Consider the following 13,217-nt stretch of genomic DNA (forward strand, 5'->3'; position numbering starts at 1 on the left):
AATGGTAGTTTTGTTTTAAGTTCTTTGAGAAATTTCCAAACTGCTTTCCACTGTGGCTGAACTAATTTGCATTCCTACCAACAATGTATAAGCGTTCCCCTTTGTCTACAACCTCTCTAGCATCTGTTGTTTTTTGACTTTTTAGTAATAGCCTTTCTGACTGGTATAAGATTATATCTCATTGTGGTTTTGATTTGCATTTCTGTGGTGAGTGGTGATGTTGAGCAATTCTTCATGTGTTCGTTGGCTGCTTGTATGTCTTCTTTTGAGAAGTATCTTTTCATGTCTTTTGCCCAATTTTTTTTTTTTTGAAACGGAGTCTCGCTCTGTCGCCCAGGATGGTGTACAGTGGCACTATCTCTGCTCACTGCAACCTCCACCTCCTGGGTTCAAATGATTCTCCTGCCTCAGCCTCCCGAGTAGCTGGGACTACAGGCTCATGCCACCATGCCCGGCTAATTTTTTGTATTTTTAGTAGAGACGGGGTTTCACCATGTTAGCCAGGATGGTCTCGATCTCCTCACGTCGTGATCCACCCGCCTTGGCCTCCAAAGTGCTGAGATTACAGGCATGAGCCACTGTGCCCAGTCCTTTTGCCCAATTTTTAATGGGGTTGTTTTTTGCTTGTTGAATTGTTTAAGTTCCTTATAGATTCTAGATATTGGACAAAGTTAAGATAAAGACCTTTGTCCAATATCCAGAATCTATAAGGATATGTAGTTAGCAAATATTTTCTCCTATTCTGTGGGTTTTCTGTGGATTATTCTGTTTTACAGAAGCTAAAGAGCTTAATTAATCTAAAGAGATTAATTAGGTCCCACTTACCAATTTTTGTTTTTGTTGCAATTGCTTTTGAGAACTTAGTCATAAATTCTTTCTCAGGGCCGATGTCCAGAACGGTGTTTTCTCATTTTTTTTTTTCTAACTAGGATTTTTAGTTTGAGGTCTTACATTTAAACCTTTAATCCATCTTGAGTTGATTTTTGTATATGGTAAAAGATAAGGGTCCAGTTTCATTCTTCTACATATAGCTAGCCAGCTATACTAGCACCATTTATTGAATAAGGAGTCTCTAACTCATTGCTTATTTTTGTCAACTTTGTCAAAGATCAGATGGCTGTAGGTGCGTGGCTGTATTTCTGGATTCTTTATTCTATTCCATTGGTCTGTGTGTCTGTTTTTGTACCAGGACCATGCTGTTTTGGTTACTGTAGCCTTAAAGTATAGTTTGAAATTGGGTAATGTGATGCCTCCACCTTTATTCTTTTTGCTTGGGATTGCTTTGGCTATTTGTGCCCTTTTTTGGTTCCATATGAATTTTAGAAATTTTTTTTCTAATTCTGTAAAAAATGTGTTGGTAGTTTGATAGGAATAACATTGAAGCATAAAAATGACACTAAAGGGACTCAGGGAAAGGATGGGAAAGGGGTGAGGGATAAAAGATCACAGATTGGGCGTAGTGTATACTGCATGGATGATGAGTGCACCAGAATCTCACAAATCACCACTAAAGAACTTTCTCGTGTAACCAAACACTACCTGTTCCCCAATAACTTAGGAAAATAAAAAACAAAAACAAAAAACTCTGACATTTAACAGGGGAAAAAATAAAAAAAGGAATAGTGTTGAATCTATAGATTGCTTTGGGCAGTATGGGTATTTTTAAAAAGGATACCGATTTTTGCAATCCATGAGCAGCACTTTCCATTTGTTTGTGTCATCTATGAATTTTTTTCAGTAGTATTTTGTAGTTCTCCTTGTAGAGATCTTTTACCTCCTTGGTAAGATGTATTCCCAGGTTTTTAATTTTTTTTTTTTTTTTTTTTTTGGTGGCTGTTGTAAATGGAGTTGTGTTCTTGATTTGGCTGTCATCTTGAACATTATTGATGTATAGAAATGCTGCTGATTTTATACATTGATTTTGTAACCTTAAATTTTACTGAAGCTGTTTATCAGCTTCAGGAGCCTTTTTGTGGAGTGTTTAGGGTTTTCTTGGTATAGAATCATATTGTCAGAGAAGAGAGATTGTTTGACTTCTTCTTTTCCTATTTGGATGCCTTTTATTTCTTTCTCTTGCCTGATTGTTCTGGCAAGGACTTTCCGTACTATGTTGAATAGGAGTGGTAAGAGTGGGTATCCTTATCTTCTTCCAGTTCTCAAGGAGAATGCTTCCAGCTTTTGCCTGTTCAGTATGATGTTGGCTGTGGGTTGGTCATAGATGATTCTTATTATTTTAAGATACATTCCTTCAATGCCTAGTTTGTTGAGGGTTTTGTTTTGTTTTGTATTTATCATGATGGGATGTTGGGTTTTATGAAGGCTTTTCTCACATCTGTTGAGATGATCATATAGTTTTTATTTTTAATTTTCTTTACGTAGTAAATCCCAATTATTCATTTGCATATAGGAATAATCCCAATTAGTCATTTGCATTTGAGAACCAACCTTGCATCTCAACAATGAAGCCTACTTGGTCACGATGCATTAACTTTTTGATGTGTTACTGGATTCAATTTGCTAGTATTTTGTTGAGGATTTTGTGTCTATGTTCATCAGAGATATTGGCCTGTACTTTTCTTTCTTCATTGTGTCTTTGCCAGATTTTGGTATTAGGGTGATGCTGGCTTTGTAGAACAAGTTAGGGAGGAGTCTCTCCTCCTTGATTTTTGGGAATGGTTTCAGTAGAATTGGTACCAGTTTTTCTTTGTATGTGTGGTAGAATTCAGCTGTGAATTCATGTGGTCCAGGACTTTTGGTTGGTAGGTTTTTTTTTTTTTTTTATTAGGGATTCAGTTTTGGAACTTGATATTGATCTATTTCAATTTCTTTCTGATTCAGTCTTGAGAGATTGTGTAATTTATCCATTTCCTCTAGATTTTCTAGTTTGCGTGCATTGAGGTGTTTGTAATAGTCTCAGAGGATCTTGTGTATTTTTGTAGAATCTATTGTAATGTCAACTTTGTTGTTTCAGATTGTGCTTATTTGGACCTTCGCTCTTTTTTTTATCTAGCTAGCAGTCTATCAATTTTGTTTATCCTTTCAAAGAGCCAACTTTTGGTATCATTGATCCTTTGTATGGATTTTTGGGTCTCAATTTCATTCAGTTCCACTCTAATTTTAATTATATTTTTTCTTCTACTAGCTTTGGGGTTAGTTTGTTCTGGTTTTTCTTATTCCTCGAAGTGTGATATTGGATCATGAATTTGAGATCTTTCTTTCTGAGCTACATGTTTAGCGTTATAAACTTCTTAACACTTTTTGCTGCATTTTAATATGTTTTGTGTCTGTTTTTATTTATTTCAAAGAATTTTTTGATTTCTGCCATAATTTTATTGTTTACTTAAAAGTTATCCAAGAGCAAGTTTGTTTGTTTGTTTGATTTTGAGACAGAGTCTCGCTCTATCGCCAGGCTGGAGTGCAGTGGCACCATCTCGGCTCACTGCAACCTCTGCCTCCCAGGTTCAAGCAATTCTCCTGCCTCAGCCTCCCGAGTAGCTGGGACTGTAGGCACACACCACCACGTCTGGCTAATTTTTTTTTTTTTTTTTAGTTTAGTAGAGATGGGGTTTCACCACATCACCCAGGCTGGTCTTGAACTCCTGAGCTCAGGCAATCTGCCTGTCTTGGCCTCCCAAAATGCTAGGATTACAGGTGTGAGCCACCGTGCCCAGCCAAGAGCAAGTTAATTTCCATGTAATTGTGTGGTTTTGGAAGATCTTCTTGGTATTGATTTCTATTTTTATTCTACTGTGGTCTGAGAGTATGGTTGGTATTAATTCAGTTTATTTATTTATTTATTTATTTATTTATTTATTTATTTATTTTTCTGGAGACAGGGTCTTGCTCTGTACCCAGACTGGAGTGCAGTGGCATGATCTTGGCTCACTGCAACCTCCACCTCCTGGTTCAAGCAATTCTCCTGCCTCAGCCTCCTGAGTACCTGGGATTACAGGCACGCACCACTGTGGCCAGCTAATTTTTTTGTATTTTTAGTAGAGATGGGGTTTCACCATGTTGGCCAATCTGGTCTCAAACTCCTGACCTTCAAGTGATCGCCCGTCTCGGCCTCACAAGTGAATCAGTTTTTTAAATTTATTGAGATGTGCTTTTTGGCCGAGCATGTGGTCCATCTTGGAGTATGTTCTGTGTGCTGTTGAGAAGAATATATATTCTGTGGTAGACGAGTGGAGTGTTCTGTAGATGTGTATTAGGTCCAGTTGGTCAAATGTTGAATTTACACCCAGAATTTGGTTTTTAATTTTCTGCCTCAGTGATCTGTCAATGGGATGTTGACATCTCTCAATATTATTACTATCTCTAGAGATCTCTAAGAGCTTGTTTTATGAAACTGGATACTTCAATGTTGGGTATGTGTATATTTAGGATAGTTAAATCTTCTCGTTGAATCGAACCCTTTATCATTATGTAATTACCTTCTTTGTCCTTTTGTACTGTTGTTGGTTTTTTTATATATAATTTTTTCTTAAATAGAAATGGGGTCTCACTGTGTTGCTGTGAACCCCAAATATCTGAGAGAGATCTCAGTCAATTTAGGAAGTTTATTTTGCCAACGTTAAGGGCATGCGCCTGTGACACAGCCTGAGGAGGTCCTGACAATATATGCCCAAAGTGGTTGGGGCACAACTTGGTTTTACACATTTTATACATGAGACATCAATCTATATATAAGATATACATTGGTTCTGTCTGGAAAAGTGGGACAACTGAAAGTGGGGAGAGTATGTCCAGGTCATAGGTAGGTAGGAGACAAATGGTTGCCTTTTTTTTTTTTTTTTTTTTTTTTTTTGAGTTTCTGATTAGCCTTTCCAAAGGAGGCACTCAGATATGCACTTATCCCAGTGAGCAGAGGGATGATTTTGAGTTCTGTCTGTCTTTCGTCCACAGGGAAATTCCTTGTGAGGGAGGTACGTAACTTTTTCTAATCTTGGTAACTATTTTTTAGGAATAGAATAGAAGGCAGAGTTGCACTAAGCAGTTCCCAGCTTGACTTTTTTCTTTGGCTTAGTGATTGTGGGGGTCCCAAGATTTATTTTCCTTTCACATTGCCCTGGCTGGTCTTGAACTCCTGAGCTCAAGTGATCCTCCCACCTTGTAAGAGTTAAAGAAAGAGGAAGGAAACACAAAAGATGGGTTGGCAGTTAAAGACAGGTTTACTTCAGATAAAACCTGAGAAGGGTTTCTGGCTGATTTCAATCAGGAGCGCTTTCTCTTACAGACTAAGTACATGAGTATATATTGGTTTTAGGGTGAGGGGGCTTATCACAAGCTTGGAATGTATATGTGTGGGGGAGAAGTTTATGGTGAGGTTGGAATGTCTCTGGGCAAAGGGGGGATTATCTTGGGGCTGACATCTTTCTAGAAGGAAGGGGGTTATCTCAGGGCTGGCATCTTCCCAGCTGGAGCAGGGCAGCTAGCATGTCTCTGGTCACAGAGGAGTTTGGAATGTTCCTGGTCGGAGATGCTTTTTTTGTTTATGATCATGCTCATCTTAGCCATTTAGGCTGATGCCCTTTGGATTTAGGCAGTTTTTGATTAATGTGAATTGGAAAATAACAGTGCTTGTGCAAGATGGCAATACTCCTGCTCGGTCATTCTTCGGCCTCTCAAAGCTCTGGGCTTATAGGCGTGAGCCACTGTGCCTGGCTCTGTTGTCTGATTTAAAGTCTGTTTTATCTGATAAAAAAATAGTGACCCCTGGTTGGGCGTGGTGGCTCACGCCTGTAATCCCAGCACTTTGGGAGGCTGAGGTGGGTGGATCACGAGGTCAAGAGATCAAGACCGTCCTGGCCAACATGGTGAAACCCCATCTCTACCTGCTAAAAATACAAAAATTAGCTGGGTGTGGTAGTGGGTGCCTGTAGTCCCAGCTACTCGGGAGGCTGAGGCAGGAGAATTGCTTGAACCCGGGAGGCAGAGGTTGCAGTAAGCCGAGATCGCACCATTGCACTCCAGCCTGGTGACAGAGCGAGACTCAGTCTCAAAATACAATAAATAAAATAAAATAAAATAAAAATATATTAAAAAAATTAAAAAATAGTGACCCCTGACCTTTTTTGTTTTCCATTTGCTTGATAGATCTTTTTTCAACCCTTTACTTTGAGTCTATGGGTGTTGTTACATGTGAGATGTGTCTCTTGAAGGCAGCAGATGGGTGGGTCTTTTTTCTTTTTTTTTTTAATCCAAATTGCAGCTCTGTACCTTTTAAGCAGGATGTTTTGTAAAAGGTGAAAGATTTGTATGATCTGAAGAGACCCTTTACATTCAAGGTTAATATTGACATGTGAGGTTTTGATCCTATTATTAAGTTGGTAGATGGTTGCTTTGCAGTTTCTATTGTATGGTTGTATTATGGGGTCTTTGGGCTATGTACTTCGGTATGTTTTTGTGGTATCAGTGTTGTTCTTTCATTTCCATCTTTAAAAGCCCCTTAAGGATCTCTGGTAAGGCTGATCTAGTGGTAACCAATTATCTTAGCGCTTGCTTCTCTGTAAAATACTTTATTTCTCCTTCATTTGTGAAGCTTAGTTTGGTGGAATATGAAATTCTTGGTTGTAGTATCCTTTCTTTAAGAGTGCTGAAAGTAGACCCCTGATCTCTCTTGCCTTGTAAGGTTTCTGCTGAGAAGTCCACTGTTCCTTTTGTATGTGATCTGATGTTTTTCTCTAGCTGCCTGAAAGATTTTTTCTTTAGCGTTAACCTTCAACAGTCTGGTGACTGTATGCCATGGTGATGTTCATGTTCACAGGGAGTTCACTGTATTGCTTCTATCTGGATGTCTTCCTCTCTGGCAAGATTAGGGAAATTTTCTTAAACTATGTCCTCAAATATGTTTTCCAGGTCATTTACTTTTTCTCCTTCTCTCTCAAGAATACCAATAATTCATAGATTTGGTTGCTTTACGTTATCAAATATTTCTCAAAGCCTTTTTCATTAAAAGTTTTTTATTTTTATTTTTATCTGACTGTGTTAGTTTGAAAGACTGATCTTCAAGCTCCAAATTTCTTTCTTCTGCTTGGTCTAGTCTGTTAATAAAACTTACAGTTATATTTTGAAATTCCTTAAGTGAGTTTTTCAATTCCAGAAGCTCTGATTGATTCCTTTTTAAGATGTTTATCTTAAGATGCCTTCATTTCCTGAATTGCTTTAGAAGTTTCTTTGTGTTTATTTTCTTTTTTTTTTTTTTTTTTTTTGAGACGGAGTCTCGCTCTTTCACCCAGGCTGGAGTGCAGTGGCGCGATCTCGGCTCACTGCAGGCTCCGCCCCCCGGGGTTCACGCCATTCTCCTGCCTCAGCCTCCCGCCTAGCTGGGACTACAGGCGCCCGCCACCTCGCCCGGCTAATTTTTTGTATTTTTAGTGGAGACGGGGTTTCACCGTGTTACCCACGATGGTCTTGATCTCCTGACCTAGTGATCCGCCCGCCTCGGCCTCCCAAAGTGCTGGGATTACAGGCGTGAGCCACTGCGCCCGGCCTCTTTGTGTTTATTTTCAACCCTGTCAGGATCTTGTTGAGCTTCCTTGCAATCCTTGCTTTGAATTCTTTATCTGTCATTTCTGAGTTTCCATTTGGGTCAGGAGCCATTGTGGGAACACGACTGTGATCCTTCAGTGGTGTCACTACATTTAGATTTTTCACAAATCCAAAAGTCTTGGGGTAGTTCCTTTTCATCTGGAGACATTCACACTTCTAATTTTTGTAATTATTTTCATGTGGGTGGGATTTTTTCTTTTTCTTTCACTATAATATTATTGTTTTTCCCTTTCACGTTTATGATTTTAAATATCAACTCAGAAACCTGTTGAAAGACACCCTTTTTCTCTGATTGTAGGCATTATTTATCATGCAGTGGTTATGAAGAAAGAGATGTAATAGAAAGTATAATCAATACTAGTTTTAAGGCGTAGCTCCCATATATGTCATATCTACTGATAATTTTTCATAAATCTTAGCCTGAATCAATTAGTGGCATAATTTAGATTTTATCTTTTTCAGCATTTATCAGAAATATTATCCATGTTTGATAGTTTGCATTTTTTCTTTTTAAATGTTTACTTATTGGGCCCCAGAATGCTTGTTGGAGGAGGGATTGGAATGAAATGTATCCTTCATTGAATAGGATTTTTGTTTTAGCTTAAAAATGAATTCTAAGATATGAATCACTTGTTTTCTTTCTGACGTAAAGGCAAGACCTTTTTATTTTTGATAGAGACAGGGTCTTACTATGTTGCCTAGGCTGGTCTCAAACACGTGGCCTCAAGCAATCCTCTGGCCACAGCCTCCTAAATTGCTGGGATTCCAGGCATGAGCTACCCTGTCAGTTTAGCGAAGACAATTTAAATGATTACCAAGAAGTTAGCAAAGTAAATATATTTATATAACAACATCCAACATCCAGTGAAGAGGGAAAAACTTACCGTGCTATAAAACCCTTTTATGGTAGTTCCTTTGAAATTTGTGTCGATTTTTTTAAATATTAGGATTATCTGTTAAATGTTTTATTTTGTGCCGTTAGGTGCAAATGTCAATTGTCAAGCCTTGGACAAAGCTACACCCTTGTTCATTGCTGCTCAAGAGGGACACACAAAATGTGTGGAGCTTTTGCTCTCCAGTGGGGCAGATCCTGATCTTTACTGTAATGAGGACAATTGGCAGTTACCTATTCACGCAGCTGCACAAATGGGCCATACAAAGTAAGTGTTAAAAACAGAAAATAAACGTGGTCTCTTAATCAAAAGCTAATAAAGAATAAATCTGGGCTAGACCCTTCACCTCTAGGCAAAATCTTTGATATTCTCTTCCCTACCAATCTGCTGGGTGAACAGATCTACTCCTAATCTGTCCTTCATGCTGTCTTTTGCTCCTACTGGTCCTGCACTTTCATATTGTGAGGCAGAATTGCTAGAGACTGGGTAGGCTCAGGGACTTTCTCTGGGTGTTGACTCTTCCCATTGATTTCTCTAGTTATGGCTGTATCCACTGCTGCCTCCTCCCTGGTTTTATCCCAGGCATCTTTAAGCATCAGTCTGATGAGGCCATCCATGTTACTTCTCTGACCCCAGAAAGCTTTTGAGTTTGTGAAGTCTGTTGGAGTGTGTGCTAAGTAGTCCTCCCTGTCTTAAACCCTTTGACTGAACTTTTCTTGATCTAATCTCAAATTAGAGAGAGAGTAAATGGGGGTTCCAGGAATCTTAGAAGCTAGTAACTTGGTTATACCTGTGAGAATATGGCTACCTATCATAAATTGGCAGTCAATAATTTTTAGAAATATATGTTTAGAATCTTTAGAGCCATAATTCTACAATAACACCTTTTATAGCTGCTGTTAGTATTATTTAATTTAAAAAGTAATAGTAAAATATTCATTACTTAATTTAGTTTGTTTACATAGTAGGAAAACAGTTTCTGCAATTTGGTCATTATGCCACTAGGTGACACAATACTTTACTATTTCATTAATGATATTTGTAAGCATGTTTATGTCTTGTGGGAGAGTATAATTTTTCCAGCCTACTTAAAAAAATTAAACACATTTATTGAAGTTAAGAGATATTAGACTATTTTAACAGAATACTTAGATTTAAAAATTTGATATTTTCCCCAATTCTTGATCATTTATTTAAACATAAATGTTAGATATTATACTCTGAGCTTTAAACGATAGCAAAACTCTCCTGGGCATTTGTTCTTAATTTTGAGAATTCTCATTGTCACTGATGATTTTCTTTATAGCCTACTTCAAAGGTAGCCCCTTTTGTGAATGTAAGTTCTACTTAAATGTTACCTTAGACATACATTACGTGAGGAAAAGTTACAAAGAGAAATATAATGTTATAAAAATACTTCAGAGTAACCCTGTCTGTCTTTTCCCAGAAAGAAGGAATTTCCTGGCTTTATCTATACAGCTTTATTTTTAATTTTAGAAGGGTAGAATAGTCCTTTTTTCTTTCCAGTTGACTGCTAGAGGTAAGTTTACAAATAACCTAAGAACTTTTGTTTTAATTATTTTCTTAGAACTTTCTCTACCTAGGAGCCTGCTTCTTTATAAATCTGCCTCCATATTTAATGAGCTGACTTGTTTTTCAGATAATAGAATATTTTAGCACAAATTATAATTTCTTCCTGATGAAAACATTAGTCTTAATTTCATGTCAATTATCATCTTTAAAAATTTTTACTAATTGGAAAAGAAAAACTAATTGGTACTTTAAGAAGGAAAATAGTGCATTTTCTTGATGCCAGTTTATACTTAGTAGAATGACGTTTTAAATAATTTATTAGACCCTAAAATATCTAACATAAAATTTGAATTTTGGGGTTTAAGGTGGTGCTAGTAAGGTAATAAAATTAAAAAGCACCTTTTCTGTTTACATGTAGGAACATTAATTAATTTTGTTTCAGATGTATTTAAAGACCTTTTTATTAAGCAATAGTAAGTGTAATATTTTGGAGTAAATATATAGCATGTAATAGTTTAATATTGTTGGTAGAAGGTACACCCTAGACAGAAATATTTCTTTAGATGAATCAATTGGTAATTCTGAAAAAATTGTGCTATAGAAATATTGCCTACACTTATGCACATGTAAAAACACTAAATTCTCCTGAATTTGTGTATTTATAGAATCTTGGACTTGTTAATACCACTTACTAACCGGGCCTGTGACACTGGGCTAAACAAAGTAAGCCCTGTTTACTCAGCAGTGTTTGGGGGACATGAAGATTGCCTAGAACTATTACTCCGGAATGGCTACAGCCCAGATGCCCAGGCGTGCCTTGTCTTTGGATTCAGTTCTCCTGTGTGCATGGCTTTCCAAAAGGAGTATGTACATTTGCTATGTGTTTATTTTTTATTCTTTTTCGCTGTATGGAGATGTGTTTTGAAGCGATTTTCTTTCACTGTGAAACTTAGTATCTCTGTTAGTGCTAAATTGCTAGCTTGGAACACAAATAGGAAAAAAACTATGATGCTTCAGTCAAGCTGAAGCACAGATGAGGTGATAATATCAGATTGTTTTCCTTCTTTGGATCTGTATTACATTTTTAGTGTAGCAATTTTAGGGAATACTTACATTTTAAGTAGATGCAGAAATTGGCTGATATTTTTGATCTTCAAAACAATTCAAGAATTAAAAATGGGACTTTATCAAGTAAGGCAGTGACTGCTTCAGGTCATTTACCGTTTAAAATTTATAAGATATAAACCTAAAAATAAAACGTTAGTTTTATAGATATTATTGTGTTTTTAATGTATTTGGTGGATAGCATTAAAAAAAAATTTTTTTTGAGACAGAGTCTCACTCTGTGGCCCAGGCTGGAGTGCGGTGGCACCATCTTGACTCATTGCAACCTCTGCATCCCAGGCTCAGGTGATCCTCCCACCTCAGCCTCCAGAGTAGCTGGGTCTATAGGTGTACACCACCACTCCCAGCTAATGTTTTTATTTTTAGTAGAGGTGGGGTTTCTCCATGCTGCCCAGGCTGGTCTTGAACTCCTGGGCTCAAGCAGTTCACTTGCCTCGGCCTCCCAAAATGCTGAGATGACAGGCGTGAGCCACCATGCCTGGCTGTATATTATGTTTTGATGTGAGTCTGAACAGTTAAGTTTTTAAAAGCCCCCAAAGTAATTATTTTTCTAATCTGTCATAATTCTATGAAATAGACTAAGTGAAGAATTACTGCTGCCTTGTTAGTGTCTGGCCAGTAACTTTGTCTATAACACTCTTACAGTTTTAAAACACTAAGAATAAAGCTGTGTGTGAGAACAGCCATACTGAGTAATATCTGATCATCCAATAATGGAATAAATTGTGAAGATAGGTGCTATTGTGTTTAATGACACAGAAGAGGTTGCAGGCATACCTCAAATTGTATTGGCCTTCTTGAATTCACTATTATGGATCTCTATTTAATTTAAGTAGTTATCAAGAAATTACTTACTAAGCTTTTCAGCCTTTACTCTCTCTTAACATTTGCCATGTAAAATTAGTAGTTCACTATATTTGTTTCAAGTTTAAGCTTATACGTTTTAGTAGAGACAGGGTTTCACCAGGCTGGTCTCGAACTCCTGGCCTCAAGTGATCTGTCTGCCTCCAGCCTCCCAAAGTGATGGGATTATAGGTGTGAGCCACCCCATCCGGCTTCTTAAACTTATACATTTTAGTTTGAATATTTGGGTTTTGGTTAATCTGAGTATCTGGGGCCCACTTTATGCATAACTTTCATGATTTCATAGGATTTTCTTGTGTACCCCATTAAGTTTTGTCTTTTTAAACGGAAGAGCCCTAATTACTTTAGTTGACCTTCAGTGAGGTTGCACTGATGACGTTTAGTTGCCTTTCTCTATCCCAAATCTTAACTTCATCACAGAACTGAACATTTCTTATTAGACCAGAATATAATGATTTTGGATTGTGCACACGTGTGTGTGTGTGTGTGTGTGTGTGTGTGTGTTCAATATGACGATGGTCTTTTTTGGCCTTCGTGTTATCTTTTGGATGAACAATGTTTTTGGTCCTTCTGATCACAGCAGCTAACCTAATGCCTCATCACCTTATAAGTGTAGTTTGAATTAAGCCATATAACGTAGTACCCCTGTTAACTCTGAAACAATTTAAAATTAATGATATTCCTTGGGAGCTGGGCAGTATGTTTCATGTCATCTGTAGATTCAGATAAATGAAATTAGGTTAGAAAGATCTTAAATAGGCTTTTGGATTTTCCAAGATTAGTTGAAATTTTAGGGGGCAGACCCTTTTTTCTCCTTTGATTTCTACAAAATCAGTCAATAACACTAATTGACCATTTTGTTATGTAGAGAGCACTAAATAGATCCTGTTAAACTTATTGAGGAAGCTGAAACATAGACATTATCCTTTGAGAATCTAAAACCTAATGGGAAAAATAGTATTTAGTGGCATTTACTTCACTATCTTCTGCTATTTTTGGCAAAGAAGCGTTTTTAACATTTTTTTTTTTTTTTTTTTGTATTTTTTATAGACACTCATGGAAGGGAAGATTCCTATTTTTTTCTGCTGTGTCTGGGATAACTGCAGATATGAGCTATTGTCTCATTCTTGAGTAGTGATATAAATGATTTTTTTCTTTTCCTTTCACGAGTACTCCAAAGTTGTATTTTTAAGGAACTCCACAGTTTGGTTTGCTTTTTATGTCTCAGTTACTCTGTAGAATTTTTTTCTG

At 37.2% G+C, this 13,217-nt stretch overlaps 1 protein-coding gene across 12 annotated transcripts in view; it reads left to right on the plus strand.

Moving 5' to 3' along the window:
* Positions 1-13,217, plus strand: part of ASB3 (ankyrin repeat and SOCS box containing 3) — a 273,478-nt gene that overhangs the window by 130,306 nt on the left and 129,955 nt on the right. For all 12 annotated transcript variants that reach the window (XM_055240430.2, XM_063618033.1, XM_055240433.2 and 9 more), the window contains 2 exons: positions 8,534-8,711; positions 10,643-10,840. In XM_055240430.2, coding sequence (XP_055096405.1) covers positions 8,534-8,711; positions 10,643-10,840 — 376 coding nt within the window. The remainder of the gene's footprint in view (positions 1-8,533; positions 8,712-10,642; positions 10,841-13,217) is intronic.

The sequence above is a fragment of the Symphalangus syndactylus genome, chromosome 14, assembly GCF_028878055.3.
Source record: "Symphalangus syndactylus isolate Jambi chromosome 14, NHGRI_mSymSyn1-v2.1_pri, whole genome shotgun sequence".
Lineage (NCBI taxonomy): Eukaryota > Metazoa > Chordata > Mammalia > Primates > Hylobatidae > Symphalangus > Symphalangus syndactylus.